Here is a 21,314-nt window from a genome sequence, read left to right as displayed (position 1 = left end):
TAGATTATACTCATCACAATGACTGTGTGTGCTGATAATAGATAGAGCAGTGTATGATTAATGATACATTTCTCTGACACAGGGCTAGAGGTCGGTAGAGTGGCTGGTGTCGGGGAGGACGATGCAAAGGACAGGGTGAAGTGGAGAGTATTATTGCTGATGACGTGTGGACGCAGTGACAGACAGTATCCAGAGAAGGTTTTCTGCCAATGCAAAACTTTGCTCAGAGTTGGGGGCACTTTGACCCAGAAGAACCTGGAGGCATTCATGTTCATGTGGACTGAGAAAGACCAGTGCACGCTCCGGCGTTTATTAATGTTCTATAGGGTTGGCCATGTTTCTTTGAAACTAGTCTTATATGCAGAGGCAAAACAAAAAGATAATGGCATCATTAGAAAGTTATGTCATATTGTGGATAACAAACTTGCAGAGAAAAGTGCAATAATAATAATTCGTTTTTTCATAAGGATTAGATGGCTGTTAACAGTGCTTGATATTTGATATAGCAGAAAAGGACATTCTGATGTAAAGAATAGTGTTGCAGATTTACCCTTTAACTCGTCTTCTCATATTTGTGAAATCTAATTTGTGATGGAACCATTTCCTTGCAGAAGAAAAGGGATGATAGTGTTATTAGAAAGCGTTTGATTTCTTAAATGTATTATTTTTATTCATTATGAGCTAAAGTGGGCCGGTCTGTGAAACTCCAGGGCTGCAAACGAGTTCCGTCCGGCCCCCCAGTGCCCCCCAGTGCCCCGTACTGTCACTTCTACTTGTCTTTTAACGCAGTATCATGTTTGGTCCTTGGTGATCTGATTGATTTTATTTTATTATAAGCTCTGTGGCTGTTTTTGTGTGTCTATCTAAATCTAAAGCCCGAACAGCGCTTCATGAAACTTTTTTTTTTTTTAATGCATATAAATAAATGTTGTCGCTGAACTCTGGATCGAGCTGGGCGGCGTTAATCGGATATTAATTATGTGCGGACAGATCCAACACATCTTTCTCTGCACTCTGGCTGACCGCAAAGTCTGTTCTGTAACTGCGCTAACATGCGCAATTATAATCCCATAAATGCGCTACTTGACGGCGAGAACTGCGTCTGCGTGTACATTCATAATCTGGAATCAGGCGTTAATGCGCTATTTGTTACTACAGCACTTAGTGTGTGTGTGTTTAAGTGAAACACAGGACACACACACGCATCCTGCCATGTGCGCGCTCGTGTAGTCCAGCCCAGCTGAACATTCCGCTCTTGATCCCACTATTGGCTGCAGCCGCTCCAACTTCTTCCATGTCGGACGAGATTTTGGGCTCAGACTCCCGAGACCGGAGCGGAAAGTCATCCCAGGCAGCCGAGCAGGAACGCTGCGTCTTCAGGAAAAAACACTTCGCTAAAAACGAAAATAGGAAGCGTTTGAAGTTTACCCAAGAATAAAAGGGGCGAAGAGACGGACAAGGGGAGTCAACGCCGACGTCACGTTTCGCCCCGCCGCGCGCTGTTTGTATGGTATGGACAGAAATGTAGTTTGTCTACTTTACGCACATTGTTTGCTTTTCTGTTTTCGTTTTTAACATACATTAAATTGTCCCCTTTTTATATGAGAGAAGTTATCGAGTGAATGATCTGTGTTGGAACCGTCACTTATAGGTTTTAACAGTGCGTTGGCTCATTTCTCATTTCTTCCATGACCGTGATAAATATTTGCAGGGTTTTTGGCCTTTTCCCATTTATTAAAAATACGCTTAAAGAAATTCCACCATAAAACATGGTAGATTATAAAATGCTTATGATTTGTAGAGATTTGTAACGCTCCCATTCTGCAGCATCTTGTTGCAGATACACACACTTTGTGATTCATATGACAGCAAGCAGGGTGCCGGTTTAGTATTCTAACATTATTAGTATTAGTAATTATTATTAGTAATAAGCTTCTTTCCATCCTTTCTGTGTAAATGAATGTGACAAACATTGGCTTGTCTTCTCGAGCTCTATGGATATAATTTAATTATGCATACACTGCAAGGTGGCCTGATTTAAAAATAAATAAATAAATGATAAATTGATGGTTTCTTGCTACATGAAAGACAACATTGCAATTAACATGTTTTGTTATTATTCGTATGCGGGACAGAATTCATTGTGAATTTACTCACGCTTCGTCCTTTGGTTTCTTTAGTCGACTAAATTTAGATAAATAGGAATTTGTTGGGTTTTTGTATAAGTTTACTTTTGGTTTATGTTTATGTTTTTCCGTCAGGGTCATCTGTCTCCTTAAACACAATTTAATTTTTTAAAGGTGTTGCACGATGGAGGTAATCTGGAGATATGCAAAATGAAACGCACCAATTATTGGCTTCAGATTAATCAGATGATTGTTATGTGAGGTTTGTGTCTGTTTTGGTCTGTGATGAAGCATTTCTGATGGCCTTTCCTGTTGCCGCGTGATCCAGCCTTACACCTCTACACCACCCACAATGTGAACCAATGTGAACCCTGCACCTCCCCACGTGTGTTCTAATGTTACCCGAGACCTATCCTCCTATGACCAGAGTTCTGCCTCTATGGGCTTCTGTTACCACCACCCTCCTCTGTTTGTGTGTGCATACGTATTTCTGTCACTCTCTCATTTTCCTCTGTGCTTGTTTGTATATGTATTCCTTAAATTACCTGACTGGTGCTGAATAACGCTGTTTCTTGTCCGGTCGCACACTCTGCTGGGTCACACACCCCTTGTAACTTTCCATCGTAGTAGATCTTAGTACAGCAGCACATCACATCATCCAGTCGCGCCCTTTATAATCATGTTAAATCAGTTTGCACCTTGTCCACTCATCTGAGTTGACAGACGGCGAGAGTGTACAATGAATGAAATGAAATGTATTTTTGAACACGAGAATCAACAAGGAAGGATTTTTCACTTAACATATCTCACAGGAAATAAATAAATTAAAGGTCTCTAAAAAAAAGAGAAAGAAAAAATAAATAAACTGATGAAATTCAGAATATTTAATATATATATATTATACTAGTGTTGATAACAAACAACATATGCATAACCTCTGCTTACTCAGAGTATTAGCAAGTTTGAAAACTCTTTTTTTTTCTTCTTCAAATTAACCTGACAACAACTGCATCGTGTTTTCTATGACCACTTCACAATAAAAGCGGCTCTGAGTTTCACCAGTGGAATGGCTTTAATGTGAAGCAGCAGAAGCAGGGAAAGTTTCCTCAGCCGTAACTCAACAGCTCTGGGAGAGCGAGGCTAAAAATAAAATACACCAGAATAAGTGCACACGCGCCGAAGATCTACGCAATCACCACAGGCTGGATGTGGTGGTCACACGTTGTGAGGTCACTGTGACTTTGACCACTAAAACCTAATCATTCACAACAGTGGGACAGTCTAGACATCCTGGGAACATAGTAAAATAAATATTTTAGGACACACACTGCAGTTTCTCCTCTACTTTTATTTCATTGACCCCTCCCCAGACGTTGCGTCTTGCTTATTGTTATAAGGGCGGTTGCGTTCCCTGATAAAACCCTAACCCAACATGTTTATTTAAACTGCGTGGTTTAGTAAGATGCTTTTATATGAATTGATTATGAATTGAGTTGATTGGATCTTTGCTTATGACCAGATGGAGAAGCCTCCATTGGACAGCACTGAGGAGCAGCCAAGCGAATGGCTTGACGAGGACCAGCCTGAAACTCAGCTGACGGCTTCGGCGCGTGTTGAGACATCAGCGGGAGACCGTCCAGCGTGGGACTCTAAGGTCCAGTATGTTCTGGCCCAGGTGGGGTTCAGTGTGGGCCTTGGAAATGTGTGGCGGTTTCCATACCTCTGTCACCAAAATGGAGGAGGTGAGTCTGTCTAGAGAGATTAAGATTATGCAACGGTTTTGACTTCATCCAACCAACGGCAATGCTGAATGAAATATATACACCGATGTACAAAGTGAAATGCTTTAGGAAGGCTTATAAAGACGTTTTATGTTTCTTCCAGGGGCCTTCATGCTGCTATATGTTTTTCTTTTGGTGATCGTGGGCGTTCCTCTGTTTTTCATGGAGCTGGCGGCTGGCCAGAGTATCCGCCAGGGCAGTATCGGTGTCTGGAAGCACATCTCCCCAAAACTGTCAGGGATTGGCTACTCTAGCTGCTTGGTGAGGACTGCAATTAATTAAAAAATTTTTTTTACAATAATGTTATTTATTTTCTCTTTATGTACCCCGGTATTCTAAAAAAAAAGGGTGAGTATGGATTTTTGTTAAGAAAAGTCAAACCAGGAATAAAATAATTCCTTATCCTGTGCTCCTTATTCTGAAGGAACCATACGTATGATCACTGTTCTGATTTAAAATAAAAAAAAAGGTTAATGTTTGCACGTCAGTGTTGTTATGCTCAATGGCAATTTGCTATTCTCTCCATGGTAAATGTTTTTGACAGCGCATACAGTTCAGTGCATAGCGTATCCTAGATCTCAAGGACTTGCTATGCAAATATTGATACTTTATTAAGTTAATCATTATTGGACTTCTCCTCTAGGTCTGCTTCTACGTGGCACTTTACTACAATGTGATCATTGCGTGGAGCCTGTTCTACATGGGGAACTCTTTTCAATATCCTCTACCGTGGCAGCAATGTCCGATCGATGTCGCCACCAATCACACAGGCATTTAAATCAAGTTGATCAAAATGAGATGCCGCATGCAGCAGATGCCTTTAATGATGTCTGTCCTCCATCAACAGTGAAGGAGTGTGCAAGTTCTTCCCCCACGTCCTATTTCTGGTTTCGAAAAGCCCTCAATATTACTAATTCCATCAAAGAATCTGGAGAGCTTAACCCCATCATGACGGGCTGTTTGTTTGCTGCTTGGGCAATTGTCTCCTTGGCTATGATCAAGGGCATTAAGTCCTCTGCAAAGGTAAGTCAGCCGTTCTTATATATGCAGCACCTACAGATTTACTATGTCAACAGCCAGTATTTTAGCATGAGCACACACTTTTGTGGATTGATAATGGAACAGATGGACATTGGGGGGAAAAGCTTAGCTTTTCTAAGCTAAGCTAACAAGCCATCCATTCGATTATCAAAGATAAGCCGACATCAGAATTGTATTTGTCTTTTCCTCGAGCTTTCAATCATGAACAATTTCTCAAAATTCTGGTGCACAAGTCACCTTGAATTTCTTTTTCCAAAATTGTAGGTGATGTACTTTTCCTCCATCTTCCCGTATGTGGTGCTCGTGATTTTCCTCATCAGAGGGTTGATGTTAGACGGCGCGTTGGATGGAATCGCCTACATGTTTTATCCAAAAGTAAGCACAGCTCTGTCACGTTTGATCATGTTTTTTCTAGATTACGTAGTTTTCATCATAAATCAATGACTGATGAATGCAAAGTGTTTAATTTTTATTTTTATGAAAACCTTTACAGGGTGATTCAAACATTTTGTGGCCCACACTGTATTTCTGACTAGTATTTATTTTATGTTATTTTTCAGCTGGAAATCTGGGGCAGCATGCAGGTGTGGCGCCAGGCGGCCACACAGGTGTTTTTTGCACTTGGACTTGGATACGGTTCCGTCATTGCATATTCCTCCTACAATCCAGTCCACAACAACTGCCACAGGGACGCACTGATGGTCTCTGGCATCAACTTCATGACGTCTGTGCTGGCGACGCTGGTGGTTTTTGTGGTGCTCGGTTTCCGTGCAAAGACCATTTCACTACACTGCGTCGCTGAGTAAGGATGTGTGTGTGTGTGTGTGTGTGTGTGTGTGTGTGTCTGTAATAATATTTGTGAAACAAATTCTGTCCTAATGATCTCATGTGTTTCTAGAATAACATTTTAACAAATGTTAACTCTTGAAAACCTTAACCTGAATGTGAGTAAAGAAATCGACTGGAACAACAATCTTTTAAACAAATTCGGACATGCGGACATTCTTAGAGTGATGAAATTCAACAGCATAATTTGATGATCTCTGATATGTGATGCGTCTTTAAAAACCCCAACACGTAACATTAACGTTGAAGCAAATGTCTTTCCACGGCAAGGAAATCCCCTTCTTATATTTTATTGTTTTATTCCAGTAATCTTGATCTTCTGAACCTCATGGCGTCCCATGAATCTAACCAACAATCGGTTCGCCTTGGCTGGCCGTGGATCAACATGACGGATCCGAGCGCTGTGTCTTTAGCAGAATACAGAGAGTGGCACCGTGAACACGGCGCTGCCATGGGTCCTAACATCACTGACTGCAGTCTGGAGCAGGAAATGAATAAGGTGCAGTGTTTTGAGGTTGTAGCAGTGCTGAAAGTAGAAATTGTTTCAGAGCTGTGCTTTCCTCAGTTCATGATTTGCTTTTAAGCTCCAAACGCCAAATGTCCTGGCCCCATAACACAATCTTGAGTTCAGTTAAGGGGAATATTTCACAAGGTGAGAGCAGCGAGGATGTTATCCTGATCCGTGTCCTCTCGCTGCAGTGGGTTGAGTTGCACTTGCAAGCTGCTTTTGCACTGCTGTAATGAAGCCTAAATTAATGTCAAATTATCACAATAAAAAAAAAAAAGCTTTACCCAGAGATTAGACCACCAGAGAGTACCTTCAGGAGAATATTTGTTCAATGAAAATGCAGCGAAACATGTCGATTAAATAATTTAGTTTAAAAAAAATTATGAATTGAAGATATTTTTAATAGTTTATAGTGAAACCAATCTAATAAATAATAGTGTTTCCATGGCGCGGCGATTGGCATCAGATCAGGCTGTGTAGCATTAAAATACAGCCTTAGTCATTTTTAGTCACTGCATAAAATCGGGTTTTAAGATGTTTTATCCGGTGAGTACCAGGAAAAATGTTGCCGCAACTATTTTCAAAAGAGAACAGATCGCCGTGGATCGCTATTTCTGAAGCCCTTGACACCGGTTTGCTTCAGAGAAAAATGCGGGAGGTACGAGAGTACAGAGGTGACGTGCTGGGGTTCCCAGGACCCCCCCCCCCCCCCCCCCCGTCTAATCTGTGAACTACTATAACATGTCCAGCCGACAAGGAGACAGCAATATATGGTTATAGCATCCAGCTGGAGATGGAGGCATGCTGTGAAAGAGGAGCGAAAGGAGAAGCCAAAAGAAAGAATGTGCATAAAAAGTCGAGTTACCTAACGGTGTTTATTTAGCTACAGAACGAGCGTATGTAGGTACAAAAGTAAGTTTTCCATTTGTGTACATTTGCATTTGTACACGCTGAACTTTAAACTTCTTCTTTTTAAATTAATCATGAATGGGCAAAATAGTTTGGGGTGTAGTTTCGATTCAGGTCATCGCAAAAATGAAGCATCTCATTCATTCCGCCTCCTTTTGAAGAGACTCGTTTTTTTTTTTTTGCGTTATTCTCGCTCATACTCGATCTCTCTGCTCTCTCTCCCTCTGTGCAGGGCGTTGAAGGCACTGGTCTGGCATTCATAGCGTTCACTGAGGTGATGGCTCTTTTCCCTGCCAGCCCCTTCTGGTCCACACTGTTTTTCCTAATGCTGCTCAATCTGGGCCTCAGCACGATGTTTGGGACCATGCAGGGAATCCTCACGCCGCTCATGGACAATTTTAGCTTGTTGGGGCGACACCGAACCCTACTCACCGGTAACGCCACACAAGTGCAAACCAGAAAGTGTATATCTCTGTTAACATCACGTCACAGCCTCTCGGCATTTGGGCCAATTAAGGGAAATCTTTTTCACTGAAGTGGAGTGGGAATGCATTGTGTATCAGTGTAAGGTGATTCTAAGCTGTTCTATCATTAGCACGTAGGTCATAGGAAACTCCATGATGATGTCACTTTACATGTGTCTGATTGATGCAGAGCTCATCCCTACTCCTAGCATTTGGAATCCTGTGTTTTCCATCTGTTGTTCAGGAGTCATCAACAAAAATCCAGATGCTTGCAGCTGTCTTGAGGCCTGCTCATCCAACTTTCTACACACTTGTTTTTTCTCTTTGACTTCCATGTGAAGTTGCATTTAGTTTCTGACTCACTTGGCTTATTTCTCTGTCTCCTTCGCTCTCTTTTCGCTGTGCATGCATTTCCACTCACCGTTATACTGAACACTGAGTCCGTTGTCTATCTCGTAATTCAGTTCAGTTCCGCCTGCTCTTTTAGTGCCCAGTAATACACTAAGCGAAATAGATCGGGTGAACTGTACTCGATGTTTGTTGCTTACGAGATGCATCAGGTTTTTTCAGGTAACTTCTATTTGAATGCTGTGCTTGTTTTTCAGTCTCAAGCTGTGCCTTGGGGTTCCTATTGGGGCTGTTGTTCACCCAGCGCTCAGGCAACTATTTTGTGACTATGTTTGATGACTACTCAGCAACTCTACCATTAGTCATTGTAGTAATCTTTGAAACCATCAGCGTGTCGTGGGTTTATGGGACAGATCGGTAAGAACCCAACATTTCCGCCAGTTTTTCAATATATCTTTTTTTTTTTTTTTGCAAAAGTCTTATAAATAGATCTCTTTCACTGCAGCTTCCTGGATGACATTGAAGTCATGCTCAAATGGCGTCCTCCGGTGCTGTACAAATATCTGTGGAAATATGTGTGCCCACTGGGAATGGTTGGTCTCCTGGCTGCCAGTTTGCTGCGCATGGTCTTCAAAGGGCCCACGTATACCGCCTGGAATCAAATGACAGTAAGATACACATAACTCCATGAATCTTGTCTTGGCTTTTACTTACAACGTTGTATCACTTTTTCCTAGAAGGTGGATTATAAACTGCTGTAAAACCCAGTTTCCTGCAGCATGCAGTTCTTCAGCAGTATTGTACATACTCATGACTTGCTCTTTCCTGTCCTCCCAGGCCTCTGAGACGACTCTTGAGTACCCTGGCTGGGCTCTTGCTATGATCGTCCTGCTGATAGTCTTTGCCAGCTTGCCTGTGCCAATTGGCTACATCCACTTCTTGCTGAAAAACAGGGGCCGAGACACTCAGCCAATGGAGTTGGGCGGCCGTGAGATGCATCGTGAGTTATACGCAAAGTGCAGCTCCACCGAACAGCTGGATTCCAACTCCCAAAGCCAAGTCCAAAACGAGGAAGATGAGATGCTTAGCAGGACCGCATTCCTGCCGATGGGCAATGAACACTACAGACTCCTGTCCCAGCAGGAGGGGGAAGATGCGGAGGAAGATACTGGAGTGTGAATATGAAGGTCTTGTTTGTAAAAGTTAAAGGACATTCGTACAAACAGACATCTTTCGGATTCATCCGTTTTTCACACAGCAAGTGTTGCACTAGTTTAACTATTTATATTACTGGAGGGTCCGTACAAGTCAAATTAAAAGCTTTTTAGATTCTTTAGTTGTGAAACGACAACTCCTCCTTGTAGCTCCTTCCATTTATTTTCTGAACCACTCACACTGTTCAGAAAATAAAACTTGTGATTACATGAAAAGGGAATAAGATTATATATTTGGTGAGACATTTAATTTATGGAAGGTTTTAAAGAAAATATTTATCAGTTGTAGCTCTGACTGGTGAATTAAGAAATGCAGAAACAGAAAGGCCTCAAACTGTTTTAGGATGAGAGTTCTAAGGTAAATTACAAGGGTCGATTTGGATGGGGAAAAACATTATTCCATAAGGAAACAAGTGTGTGTGTGTGAGAGAGACAGAGAGAGATACTTTTTTTGTATGAGAGACTTACCTCAGAAGATCACACCAATGTTTTTACATGTGTACAGTAGCGATGTTGTACTATACTAGGTTAATTCTTAAATAAACCTCTAGGTGGGAGCAAACTGCCTGTACGCTGCTTTTGTATTGATTTGATACATGCTGCCCCTTTTAAAAGTTAAAATAAAAGAAGAAACCCCAAAGGAAAAGTTTCATATTTTTTTATATCCATTTTTTTTTAAATTAACATGCTTGCTTTTGTCTGCGGCTGTCCATACTAGAAGCCATTTGAGGCCAATAAATGATTTATTTACACTTTGTGTTTTAAACTAGCACAACATTATACTTATTCCTAAAATAATGACAGTCGTTATACACACCTGCCATCCTGCAGCCCGTGTGACAGAAGCAGAGTCTGGAGTGAAAAGGGAGTGATGACGATCAAGAGATGGAAAGAGAGGATTGAGCGCGTTCATGCAGGACGGGAGGGGGGGGGGACATCAGCACACAGGCCGGGTCAAGAAGCTGCAAGGATGGAGATCCGACCGGACAGGTTTAAGGCGGTTGCAGGCAAAACTCTGGGGAAAATTAACAGGTAAAATCCTATTTCACACATTCCTGACTTTCCCCTGATTTTCACGCGTTTGTTCTGGATAGTTTTCTTGTGCGAGATAGATCACCTATGTCATGGGATGGATTTCCATATATTCTCTCTTCCAAACAGTAACATTTTGGTGCAAGAAAAGTTGGTTTGTTATTGATTTAATCTTAGCAAAGAAGCGATAGTTGAGTTTAAGTCGCAAAATTGATAGCCGCAGCGGGGACCCGCATGTTTTGCGCAGCGCACACATTGTTGAGTTGACGGAAGTGGGTCAATAGTTGATTTAATGAATGAAATCGCATCAATGCATTTGGGGCCAGATATAAGTTTTATTCTTTTCGATTGATATATTTTTTTTCTTTAGAAATCACGAATGGTTAGAAATCTTGTCAGGTTTGGCTCTGCTCAAAGTGGACTAAATACATCTGCGCTAGACAAGAGAAAACTGTCGTTACATAATGTTTACGTGCGTTACTGACACGACCTGCTTGAATTAATATCTATCTATCTTTCACCTTATTTATGCCCTAAGTTCTAGAGAAGAAATGTTATAAATTTGTATAATGTTAATATTTATATGAAAGTATTATATAGCAAAGCCAATGTTGTAATCAGTTGTTTCACTGAAGAAGAAACAAAAATAATAATAATTATTATTCTAATAAGAATAATTACAAATAATAACAACAAAAAAGCTGAAACAATCAACATAAATTTTATTTGTAATAGTTACCAATTACTGATTATATCTAGACAATTAATCTGGAATTCAATTAATCTGAGTATTTCATTCATTCTTCCATATTCTTGTTTTAGCCTTGTGTAATGAAAACTTAAATTCTGTTATCTGCACTTATTTTTAAAAGTTGCTACCATGAATTGTAAACCGGATCTGAAATAATATCAGCCCTGCAGTAACAAAAGTAAATCCTCACATCCTTGTCAGCTGTGAAACCTTTTACGCACAATGCTTGTTACATATGGTTTAAGAAGAAGGCAGATCATGCAGGGGCCAGTGTATTTATCATTACTCTTCATCACAAATGTGTTTCGCTGCTGGATGAATATAAATAAATTCACCTCACTTCAAAAAGAGACAGTGGTGTGATGAAGGTTTTTCAGGAAAATGATTAAAGGCTCTGATAGAACCTCCGGCTATAACCATAACGACTGCTTTAAGCTTTCTCTCTCTCAGGATTTGAGATGGCGACCAAAGGTACAAATCCCATCTGGAAATAGCCTGTTTTTCAGTCCAGCTGTCAAGCCACGCAAATCCCTAAACTCTCCCCTCCCACTCACACCATCCCATCCTCATGTCACTTCCTCCCGCTGCTCCCTCCCTCCATCCAGCCATCCATCCAGCCATCCATCCATTGAGACACCAGAACAGACTTGTTTCGTTGGGGTGTCCCAGATTAATGTGCAAATCTCAGGCTTTTCCTCTTTGTAACTGGTCGTGAGCCATGCGTGTGCACGGCTACAGCTGATGCTGTGACAGATGAGATGTATCAGAGTGGGCTTAGTGGGCGTGGCCTCGGCTTATCCAGTGAACTGGTTTTATGTGGCTTCAGTGTCAGGTACAGGCAACGGCATCCAAAGCTATAGTGTTTTGTTCAAATCTATTTGTTATCAAGTATGCGTCTCTGTGTGTGTGTGAGATGTGCATGCGTGAATATGTTTCACCTTGCACATAGGACATCCCCACCCTGTGTGACTAGCGAAATGTACCCCACCCACCCATCACCACCACCCGCTGAAAGCAGCCAGGAGTTCATCTATAATTTAAATATTTGCTCCCTCAGAATGCATCTCCTGTTTCTGCATTAAACACTACTAGGTATAAGCATAAACATAAGCACTATGAAGTCAAGTGCACTCTCTCCATCTGTTCTCTTATACTATTCCCCTTTTAAACATCTTGGAGTTGATGCCTTAACTTCTCTATTAATCTTTTTTGCACCTCTGAAGCAGCCTGCAGAAGTCCAAGCATGCTTTAACCAGAGAGGTTTTAAAAAAAAGACATTTGTTTGCATTGGCAGGATTGCATGGTCACACAAAGAGAGAGGGCTTGTGTTCCACAACGCACAAGGCAATGCAGAATATAAACGGTGGTCCATTTTTAATCCCTTTTAGTGGAATTCTACATTTTCAGCTTCCTCATGCAGCACTCTGGAGAAAGGTATTCAAATATTAATGAGATGCCTGCAACCACTTTGGAAACAAATTTTAGTGTATATTTCATAGCAATTTGAAAGTAACTGTGAATTGTTAAATGTTATTATATATGTTCTCAGGCTCAGCTCTTCTGCGCCTGTCCGCAGGGTTTTCCTGAGGAATGAGGGGTGTCAATCACATTTTGGGAAACCTTGGCAAATATTAATGGAAAAGCAATACCTTGGAAAAATCAATTTTAACGACTGCCTCATATTACTCCAGGTTTCATGATGATTACAAAAATCAGAGTACGAGGTCTCACTGACAAGCTTTTGAATAATTCAGGTGAAAATTGATCATTTCGAGGCTCCCTGGTGAGATTCCGGACTGTGAGAAAATTATTTTAAATCAGGTGACAACCCTGTTTGTGACCTTCATGAAGTCTTGCAGTCTTAAGATCATCTGATGTCATGATTCTGATCACTTTGGTGTCCTGTTGTTAAAGGGCAGACGTGTCTCTTTTAGCATTTCTTTGCTCTTTTTATAAAAAATTGATTGTTTGAGTTAGATAGATGTGTGTGTGTGTGTTTCCCCACAGGAAAGAGAGAAAAAACAGTGGTGTGACAGGATGGCGAGGGTGGTGTCTCCCTGGGTGACACATTCCCACCGAGACCCAATCTGTTCACTTCAGGGAGAGTCGGGAGTTTACAGAGGGAGGGGGAGACACCATTTTCAAAATGACAAAATAATCTCAAAAATGTCTTTCAAAATGTTTAGATTTATGATGGATTACGAAATAAAAGATTTACGATCATTTTGGTATCAACTCTCTACAACTTCCTTCATTATGTTTTGTAACTCTTTTGTATGCTCAGTCTGCTCCGGCTTCTGCGCTTGTAATTACGATATTTTGGCGTGCCTGAGGTCACAGGACTCCTGCCTGCTCATGCTCCCTTCCTCATTATTTGTTGCCAGCTGAGTCCAATCGGTTTCTCGCTACACTAAAAAGGAAATTACATCACATTAGATCAGTGCCGGCAAGCCTCACATCCAGGGATGGCGCTTCCCATACTATTCCCATCCTCACTCAAATAACTTGCAATGTCAACTTGTTCAAAAAATACCAGCAAACTACTTTTATTAAGAAGACAAATAATATTAATGGGGTGGAGCATCCTCAGCATCCACAGCTATGCAGCTCTATTTCCAAGCAAATGCACAAGGGGAGGGGTGAGATTGCAGTTTCCTGACATGCGTCTGTAATTAACAGTCATTTTTGCTGTGGGCTAGCCTCGTTAGCTGATAGCATATGTGTAGATGATGGGCTGCAATCTGTTATGAGGTTTAATGAGGCTCCTCCTGCAATGCTCAATAATGCCGAAGTAGGATCCTGAGCTCTACTCAGTGGGCCAGTCAGCACATTTCCTTTAGCATAGAGAGGAGAGACCACCCTTTTTGTCTAATCAGCATTACCTCTCTGGTAACTCGCTTTTACCTATAGATAAATGCAGCTCCTACTGAAATGATCATGTGACGGCATGTAGTGAAGCCGAAAATAAATTCTATTCTATTCTAAATATTCAAAAAATAAAAAATAAAAATCCCCCCCCCCAACCTACCCTGGAAAATATTGCAAGTTTTATACAGTAAAAAACTTTACATTTAATATCACTGCATTTTAGTTGACAGAAAACTGAATTTAATTTATTGTTATTTTGCATCAATGGAATAATTTATTTTTATTTTTATTGGTATTGTTACGTGTTGTAATACATTCTATTGTTGACTGTACTTGTACTCTAACATTCTATCTAATAAATATATTCATCATCATCATCATCAATTGCGAAATGCAATAAAATGTTTACTCAAAGTAGCAACAAGAAAGCAGGCTGCTCTGTCCTTCCATATTCATTTCCGGAAGTAAATCATTTTTGTAATCCTAATCTGAATGTTGTGACAGATTAAGAGAGAGAGAGAGAGTATGTAGCCGTAATCTCTTACAAATGCCAATGCATTGCTTGAATCAGTACTTTAATGTTGTCCATTGTATTTTCCATAACAAGTAGTATATATAAAGACGCCCTCGGGTTCAGTTACTACGTTACTATGTTTACACATATTTTACCTGCATTTTAATTCTGATCGCACAGATGCATGAAGAGATTTTGCAGAGTCTGCTGTGTGCCAATGGGGGGGTGGAGGGCATGGAATGAATGAGACCGAGAGAGTGCATGCAGAGAGGCAGACGGAACAGTTAACGGATAGATAGTGACAGATTAAGCTGTAAAACCTTTAAGTGAATTATTCATTTCATCCAAAAACTCATCAATAATTAACCAGTATCAGCATCTGCCTCGTCTTTTGGTGTTTGAATACGTTAGTTTTAGTTTGCTAAGAGGCAAAGGGTCTTGCATGTTCAGTGCAGAAAAACATTTGTTTGGGGAACATACAGAAGCTCAGATTTGGAACGATTTAAAAAAACAAAATGGATTCGTCCAATCGTCACATGGAATAAATTCTTTGGCGCGATTGTGCCTGTTTATGTGTATAATTCTCCAGCTCGCTGAATAACTAGATCAGGACGATGGAAAGTGGATGTCTGGTGACTGAATGCAGTTTGTTGTGAACCCACGCACACACACCTTGTACCTACACTCAGGTAAAATTATATATATATATTAATATAAAGGGTATCGGAGTGAATGGCAATTAAACGCAAGTACTGAAGTCTGCCATATGCATGTGTGTGAGAGGAGAGTGTGTTGTCAGGGGTTTGGAGGTGAGAACGTACAGATGGCCGCGCTCCGCTCCCTGTTTGACTCCTGTGGAAAAAAAGTGGTCTCACACAATCCAGAGAATCTGACTGAGACAGCAACAAATGCTGGTCCCTTCGGAATCAAACTGATAATTAACTACAAATATATCAAATCTATAAAAATATTGACTTGCCTTACTACAAAATACAACAACATGCGCTAATTAAACTAAGGTCTTTTTTTGAGCAATCGAAGAGACAAAAAGTGTTGCCCCTTCCCATTGGGGCTGTCACCCATTTCACCCCTGTTTCATTAAAAATGCCTCCATATATTTTTTAGCGATATGTTTGTTTAAATTTTACATCTCGTAGGAGTAGGTATTAGTAGCAAACCTTTTTGCATAAATCCAAAATGTCTAAATAATGACAAATAGAATTGTGCCCATAATACATTCTTGCAATGAATTTGTGATCAATTTAATTCATACAAAAATTAAAGGATGCTATAACAAGTTAATTATTTTGGTGACATGTTTAATATTTGTCATTTGTGTGTGCCCCCCCCCAGGCTGATTGAGAAGCGGCAGCCCAATGGAGAAACCATTGAACTATCAGCAGAGGGCCGGCCACAGCTGGTGGAGGAGAAGGAGCTGCCGGTGGTGGATTGCACCTGCTTTGGCCTGCCGAGACGGTACATCATTGCCATCCTCTCAGGCCTGGGATTCTGCATCTCCTTCGGCATCAGGTGCAACCTGGGCGTGGCTATCGTAAGCATGGTCAATGACCACACTGTCTACAAAGGCAACAAGGAAGTACTTGTGGTAAGTTGGCGAGCCCTACATCAATCTGATGTTTTCACCGTTAGTCAAGCCTCATTGGTTTCAATGTTCTGTGAGTTTCAGCTGCCCTCAATTAATGGTTCTTGAACTATAAATTGCTGAGGACATAAAAATGAATCTTCTGTTACCCAGGCTGCACAGTTTACCTGGGACCCTGAAACAGTGGGGATGATCCACGGCTCCTTTTTCTGGGGGTACATCGTCACACAGATCCCGGGTGGCTTTATATGTCAAAAATTTGCCGCCAACAGGTGAAAGACTTTTCATTAAAAAAAAAAAGAAATCTTGCTTAACATGGCCATTGATGTTATCAGATCTACTATAAAATATTTGTACAAATATTATTTGTCCAATAATCTATCTGAAGCATCTTCTCCCTCCTCTGTGTGATTTCAGAGTGTTTGGCTTCGCCATAGTGGCCACATCCACACTCAACATGCTGATTCCATCTGCTGCACGCTGCCATTACAGCTGCGTCATCCTGGTCAGGATATGCCAGGGCCTGGTGGAGGTACAGTGCGTGTCTGTGTGCAATGTGTCCTTGCAAAGACGCTGTGCACATGCATGACTTTTTTTTCTCTGACTGTCCTTTGTCCTTCAGGGTGTATCGTACCCAGCCTGCCATGGGATCTGGGCCAAGTGGGCACCCCCTCTTGAGAGAAGTCGTTTAGCGACAACAGCCTTTTGTGGTAACGTTTTGCATCTTACTAATAGATTTTTCTTTGCGGATTAAAGTTCTGTGAGCTGTAAAGACAGAGTTTCTCGAAGTCAAAAGTTTTAGATTTTTACGAACGCTTAATTATAATTAAGTATTTTTAATGCTGAAATGATCATATTAATCATAAAGAAAAAAATGATCATTTGTTGTTTTCCATGCGTTTGATGCTTTCAGGCTCCTATGCCGGGGCAGTAGTGGCCATGCCTTTAGCTGGGATACTGGTGCAATACTCTGGGTGGCCTTCAGTATTCTATGTCTATGGTTAGTATCCTTACACCCAAATAATATATTCATAACATATATAATCACTTTTCAGCTCCTAACTTCCCAGATCCATCTTTCTGTTGCAGCCTACTGCTGATTCTGTACCATAATTACAAGACTTATTGACTACTTTGTTTCATTTTCAGTCCCCTTGAGGTCTTGTTTTGTTTCCTCTACTCTGCTCATGTCTGTGCCTTTCGCCTTCTCTTTCTTCCTCTCCCAGGCAGTTTTGGCATATTCTGGTATTTGTTCTGGGTTTTGGTGTCATACGAGAGTCCTGCAGCCCATCCGACCATCACGCCGGAGGAGAGGAAGTACATTGAAGATGCAATCGGAGACTCTGCAGCATTTCTTAATCCTCTTCATGTACGGCTTGATATGATAATCGTTCATGACGCATCAATAGAGTGCTGCAGATCCTTTAAACCAGCAGAAAAATACAAATAATTTGGACATACTGGGCCTCAGTCGTGTATTTTTCTTTTTGATGGCAGAAATTTAAAACTCCGTGGAGACACTTCTTCACCTCCATGCCAGTCTACGCCATCATCGTGGCCAACTTCTGCAGGAGTTGGACCTTCTACTTGTTGCTCATCAGCCAGCCAGCCTACTTTGAGGAAGTATTTGGCTTCGAGATCAGCAAGGTGACACAATATGTTTGTCTGATGAGCCTGGTTGAGTCGAGTCGTTGTTGTCTTTGCTAATTTCAGCTGCTATCCGAAATATTTTCATTGTCTGACAACAAGCAAAAGTATTACTATTATGCCTCCTATAGTCCTATTTTTTCCCTGATCAGAATAATCACATCACTGTGCACATGTCTCTACAATCTCTGACTCAGATGTCAGGAGAAATGTGAAATGCAAGGCCAATGTTTGTCAGTGTTCAGCCTCCGATTGTTTCTAACATTACTCTCATGCTGCTTGCCCTCCCCACAAGCTCTAATTCTCACACAGGTCTTTTCACCCCTGTCATCTTTCAGGTGGGCATGGTGTCAGCTTTGCCTCATCTGGTGATGACCATTATCGTGCCTCTTGGAGGCCAGTTGGCAGATTACCTGAGATCTCACAACCTGATGTCGACCACTAACGTCAGGAAACTCATGAACTGCGGAGGTGAGTGTCGGACGGAAAAGGGCGGCGGCTGGAGTAGGTCGAGGAGGAATGAAGAAAGAAACCTCGAGACAATTCACAAGCAGAGTATTAAAGTTTCTTCTGTGTTTACAAAAGGTTTAGTTTCCTAAATGAGAAACTTACAAAATAATTAGAATTGAACACAGTGCAACAAGATGATTGCTGGCCGAGACGGAGTTTAAAGCCGTGAACGGGTTTTAACATGTTGCAGGTTTTGGAATGGAGGCCACCCTCCTGCTGGTGGTGGGATACTCCCATTCAAAGGCAATGGCCATTTCCTTCTTGGTCCTCGCTGTGGGTTTCAGTGGATTTGCTATTTCAGGTAACAAGTTTTAGACGTGTGGCCTGAAAAGGCCATTTAATCAGTTGTTCAACGCTGATGGAGAATCATCATCGGCGCTGCAGTGCGTCGATCCCCTCATTGTTTCTGTTGACCCCGTTTTCACGTAGCATGTCACTGATTAAAAAAACAGAGCAAAGAAACGGCTTCAATATATTTTTTTCTTTCACGCAGGATTTAACGTCAATCATTTGGATATCGCCCCTCGATATGCCAGCATCCTGATGGGAATCTCAAATGGGGTGGGAACGCTATCTGGAATGGTGTGTCCCCTCATAGTGGGGGCCATGACCAAACACAAGGTAAACACCACCGCTATTGGCTTTCTAATGTCATGCATGAAGCTTCATAGTGTAAAAGGTTCATGCACAATAAAGGAACATTTCTTCTCACACTTCTATATCATTTCAGACACGTGATGAGTGGCAGTATGTCTTCCTGATAGCTTCCCTCGTTCATTACGGAGGAGTGATCTTCTACGGTACGGCTTGTCTGGGGACGTCGTGTTTTATCAGGAGGAGCTTTCATTCTCGATGCTGATCATGTTTTTTGTTTTTTTTTCTTCTCCAGGAATCTTTGCATCAGGAGAAAAGCAGCACTGGGCAGATATAGAGGACACCAGCGAGGAGAAGTGTGGTATCATTGATCAGGATGAACTGGCAAATGAAACGGAGGAGCTCTACCATGGTGGTGGGCAGTATGGGGCCATAAGGCGACCAGTTTGTTCCACCGGTGGCGAGGCAGGAGGAGGAGGAGGAGGAGGAGCCAGGCCGGGGTGGGTGGCAGACTGGGATAAGTCTGAGGAATATGTGCAACCTGCTGGATACAACTCTTAAATGTGTGTGGGAGAAGAGGAGCGGGAGCTGACACAGAAAACTGACATGATTCAAGATTTAAAAAATAAGATTAAACAAACAGGAGGATTGTTTTGAGGACAGGAATTTTAAGAGTCTCTTCTGTAATGAGATGACCTGCGGTGTGCTTTTGTACAGTATAGCTGCGCATATCAAAAGAGCACTGATCTGTGTGTGTGTGTGTGTGTGTGTGCGCGCGCAATGTTTTAGTCTCATGGCTCTAATAGACACGTATTAATAATATGAAGGAATCCAAACACACACTAAAGGGTTATGTCAACATTTTCTGATGCTCCAAAAACCTTCTTTTTCTTTTTTTTAAAGCAGACATGATTAAAGTCTGCCTGTCTGTGGCCACTTATGTAGTGAGAATCCATCATGTTTTAAACTATTTAACTACTCAATCAAAGAAGAAAAGGTGCTGAGGTGCTGTATTTTCTGTCTGTGTGTGTGTCAAAATGTCATTTATGTGCATTTGAATGTGAAAAGATCTTTGGAATCTGAGTCCAATGCTGCGTGTCGTATCTCACCTTGGGCCCGACCGAACTAGGTCGCATCCACGGGTCATGCGTCACGGGTTGCATTGAATAAGCATTGGGTATTTGTGACTTTCCATTTAGTGCGTCTGCTCCTATTAGAGAGGTGGCCCAGAATGACAGCGTTCCACCACTTTTGCAATGAGGAACAACAGCCACAACATTCCCAGTCATTCCGGTATGTGTCTCTGTGACGGCTGTCTTCTTCTCTGTTGTTAACGGGTTCTCCTCTTTCTTCTCTCTTTTGGTGCTGGTTCATATCAGTAATGTTTGAGTTGCTGGGTCAGAGCACTTCTGATTTCGTCTGTGTGTCTGTGTGTGTGTGTGTGTGTGTGCGTGTGTGTGTGTGTGTGTGTGTGTGTGTGTGAACGGCACGGTGACTGTGTTGGGTGCAGGTGCTGACTCTTTGTGCGGTGAGCGTGTTTTAATGAGCACAGCGGTGCAACTCTGCCATCTCTCTCCTCCTGTAGGATTCTGATTTCATGCAAGCACAGTTAAGTGCGCCGTGTATAATGTGCAGGAGCAATGCTGGCAGACTATCTGGTATTTGCATGGTTTTAAGAGTCACCCATGAAATCAAGGAGGGTTTAGAACATATGTATTTTCATACGTTGCCATATAGGGTGTGTCAAGATTTATCGAAGATATTGGTCAATGACGTCAGCTCCACTCATGCTCTTTAGAAGCTGCACGTCACCATCTTGATGCTCTGTTGCTGGGTAAACGGGGTGAAGAGTTCAAAGGTGTTCTACTCTGAACATCCAGGAGAGGAACTGTCAAAAGCACACAAGCTGCACGGCTGTACACTCTTTGCAGCTTCATGTGCAGTAGATAGATCCAGCATACTCTGACATGAAACATGCAGGCATGCATGCAAAGAGTACACACACTCAGAAACACAACCTCTGCAGTCTGTGTGCACTCAGCATACAGTATATGCCAGCAAAGAGAATTTATAGTTTAAAGTACACTTTCAGATAACCTTTGGAATTCATTAATCTAATCCTCAAAGAGGATTTTTGATTTGTGCTAACTTTAGTGGGAAATTAAATTGCTGGGATAATCAGTAAAATGTAAAAGTAAGTTGGACATGAATGGATATTTTTCTTTTTAAGTGTTGTATAGTTCTACCCAAATCTCTCTTTGTCTCACTTTACTACTGTTCCAATGTTGTCCTCCTCCTTGTTGATGAAATGTGTGATGGGAAAAATTAAGAAGAAATGTTCATATTTATAATGATTAAAAAAGTGAAAATATTATATGAAAGATGTAAAATATCCTTGTGTATAATAAAATTGAAGAAATTTGAGATTATGTCACTTTTTAAGAACACTCATGACATTTTTATCCCTGACAGAATGATGAGACAAATTGGTGTTTAAGATTTTACATTATTATAGCAAAATGTCAGCTCCCTGTATTTCTCTCAGGACAGATGGTGCT

The 21,314-nt window shown here is 41.4% G+C and overlaps 2 protein-coding genes across 2 annotated transcripts; both read left to right on the top strand.

The window, feature by feature from the left end:
- The first annotated feature begins 1,357 nt into the window (after window positions 1-1,357).
- Window positions 1,358-9,799, top strand: LOC137913781 (sodium-dependent neutral amino acid transporter B(0)AT2-like). Its single transcript, XM_068757415.1, has 12 exons — window positions 1,358-1,510; window positions 3,646-3,868; window positions 4,011-4,168; window positions 4,551-4,681; window positions 4,753-4,930; window positions 5,213-5,323; window positions 5,509-5,750; window positions 6,101-6,293; window positions 7,444-7,645; window positions 8,281-8,440; window positions 8,529-8,691; window positions 8,861-9,799. Exons 1-12 carry the CDS (start codon window positions 1,508-1,510, stop codon window positions 9,200-9,202), a joined length of 2,106 nt encoding a protein of 701 aa, XP_068613516.1. The 5' UTR covers window positions 1,358-1,507; the 3' UTR covers window positions 9,203-9,799.
- Window positions 9,800-10,207: 408 nt separating this feature from the next.
- Window positions 10,208-19,317, top strand: LOC137913782 (vesicular glutamate transporter 1-like). Its single transcript, XM_068757416.1, has 13 exons — window positions 10,208-10,269; window positions 15,756-16,008; window positions 16,159-16,277; window positions 16,423-16,537; window positions 16,628-16,715; window positions 16,919-17,005; window positions 17,232-17,374; window positions 17,503-17,652; window positions 17,991-18,123; window positions 18,353-18,463; window positions 18,656-18,783; window positions 18,893-18,962; window positions 19,052-19,317. Exons 1-13 carry the CDS (start codon window positions 10,208-10,210, stop codon window positions 19,315-19,317), a joined length of 1,725 nt encoding a protein of 574 aa, XP_068613517.1.
- Window positions 19,318-21,314: the final 1,997 nt, after the last annotated feature.

Source organism: Brachionichthys hirsutus, unplaced genomic scaffold, assembly GCF_040956055.1.
Source record: "Brachionichthys hirsutus isolate HB-005 unplaced genomic scaffold, CSIRO-AGI_Bhir_v1 contig_853, whole genome shotgun sequence".
NCBI classification, from domain to species: domain Eukaryota; kingdom Metazoa; phylum Chordata; class Actinopteri; order Lophiiformes; family Brachionichthyidae; genus Brachionichthys; species Brachionichthys hirsutus.
The sequence above is the reverse complement of the archived record's forward strand: the minus strand, read 5'-3'. Positions and strand labels throughout refer to the sequence as shown.

Coding starts and splice junctions, on each gene's coding strand:
- LOC137913781 (XM_068757415.1), top strand. Junction 4,931..5,212: donor GCATTAAGTCCTCTGCAAAG/GTAAGTCAGCCG, acceptor CCAAAATTGTAG/GTGATGTACTTTTCCTCCAT. Junction 6,294..7,443: donor TGGAGCAGGAAATGAATAAG/GTGCAGTGTTTT, acceptor CCCTCTGTGCAG/GGCGTTGAAGGCACTGGTCT.
- LOC137913782 (XM_068757416.1), top strand. CDS start 10,208: ATGGAGATCCGACCGGACAGGTTTAAGGCGGTTGCAGGCAAAACTCTG. Junction 16,278..16,422: donor CAAAAATTTGCCGCCAACAG/GTGAAAGACTTT, acceptor GTGTGATTTCAG/AGTGTTTGGCTTCGCCATAG. Junction 18,963..19,051: donor CGGAGGAGTGATCTTCTACG/GTACGGCTTGTC, acceptor TTTCTTCTCCAG/GAATCTTTGCATCAGGAGAA.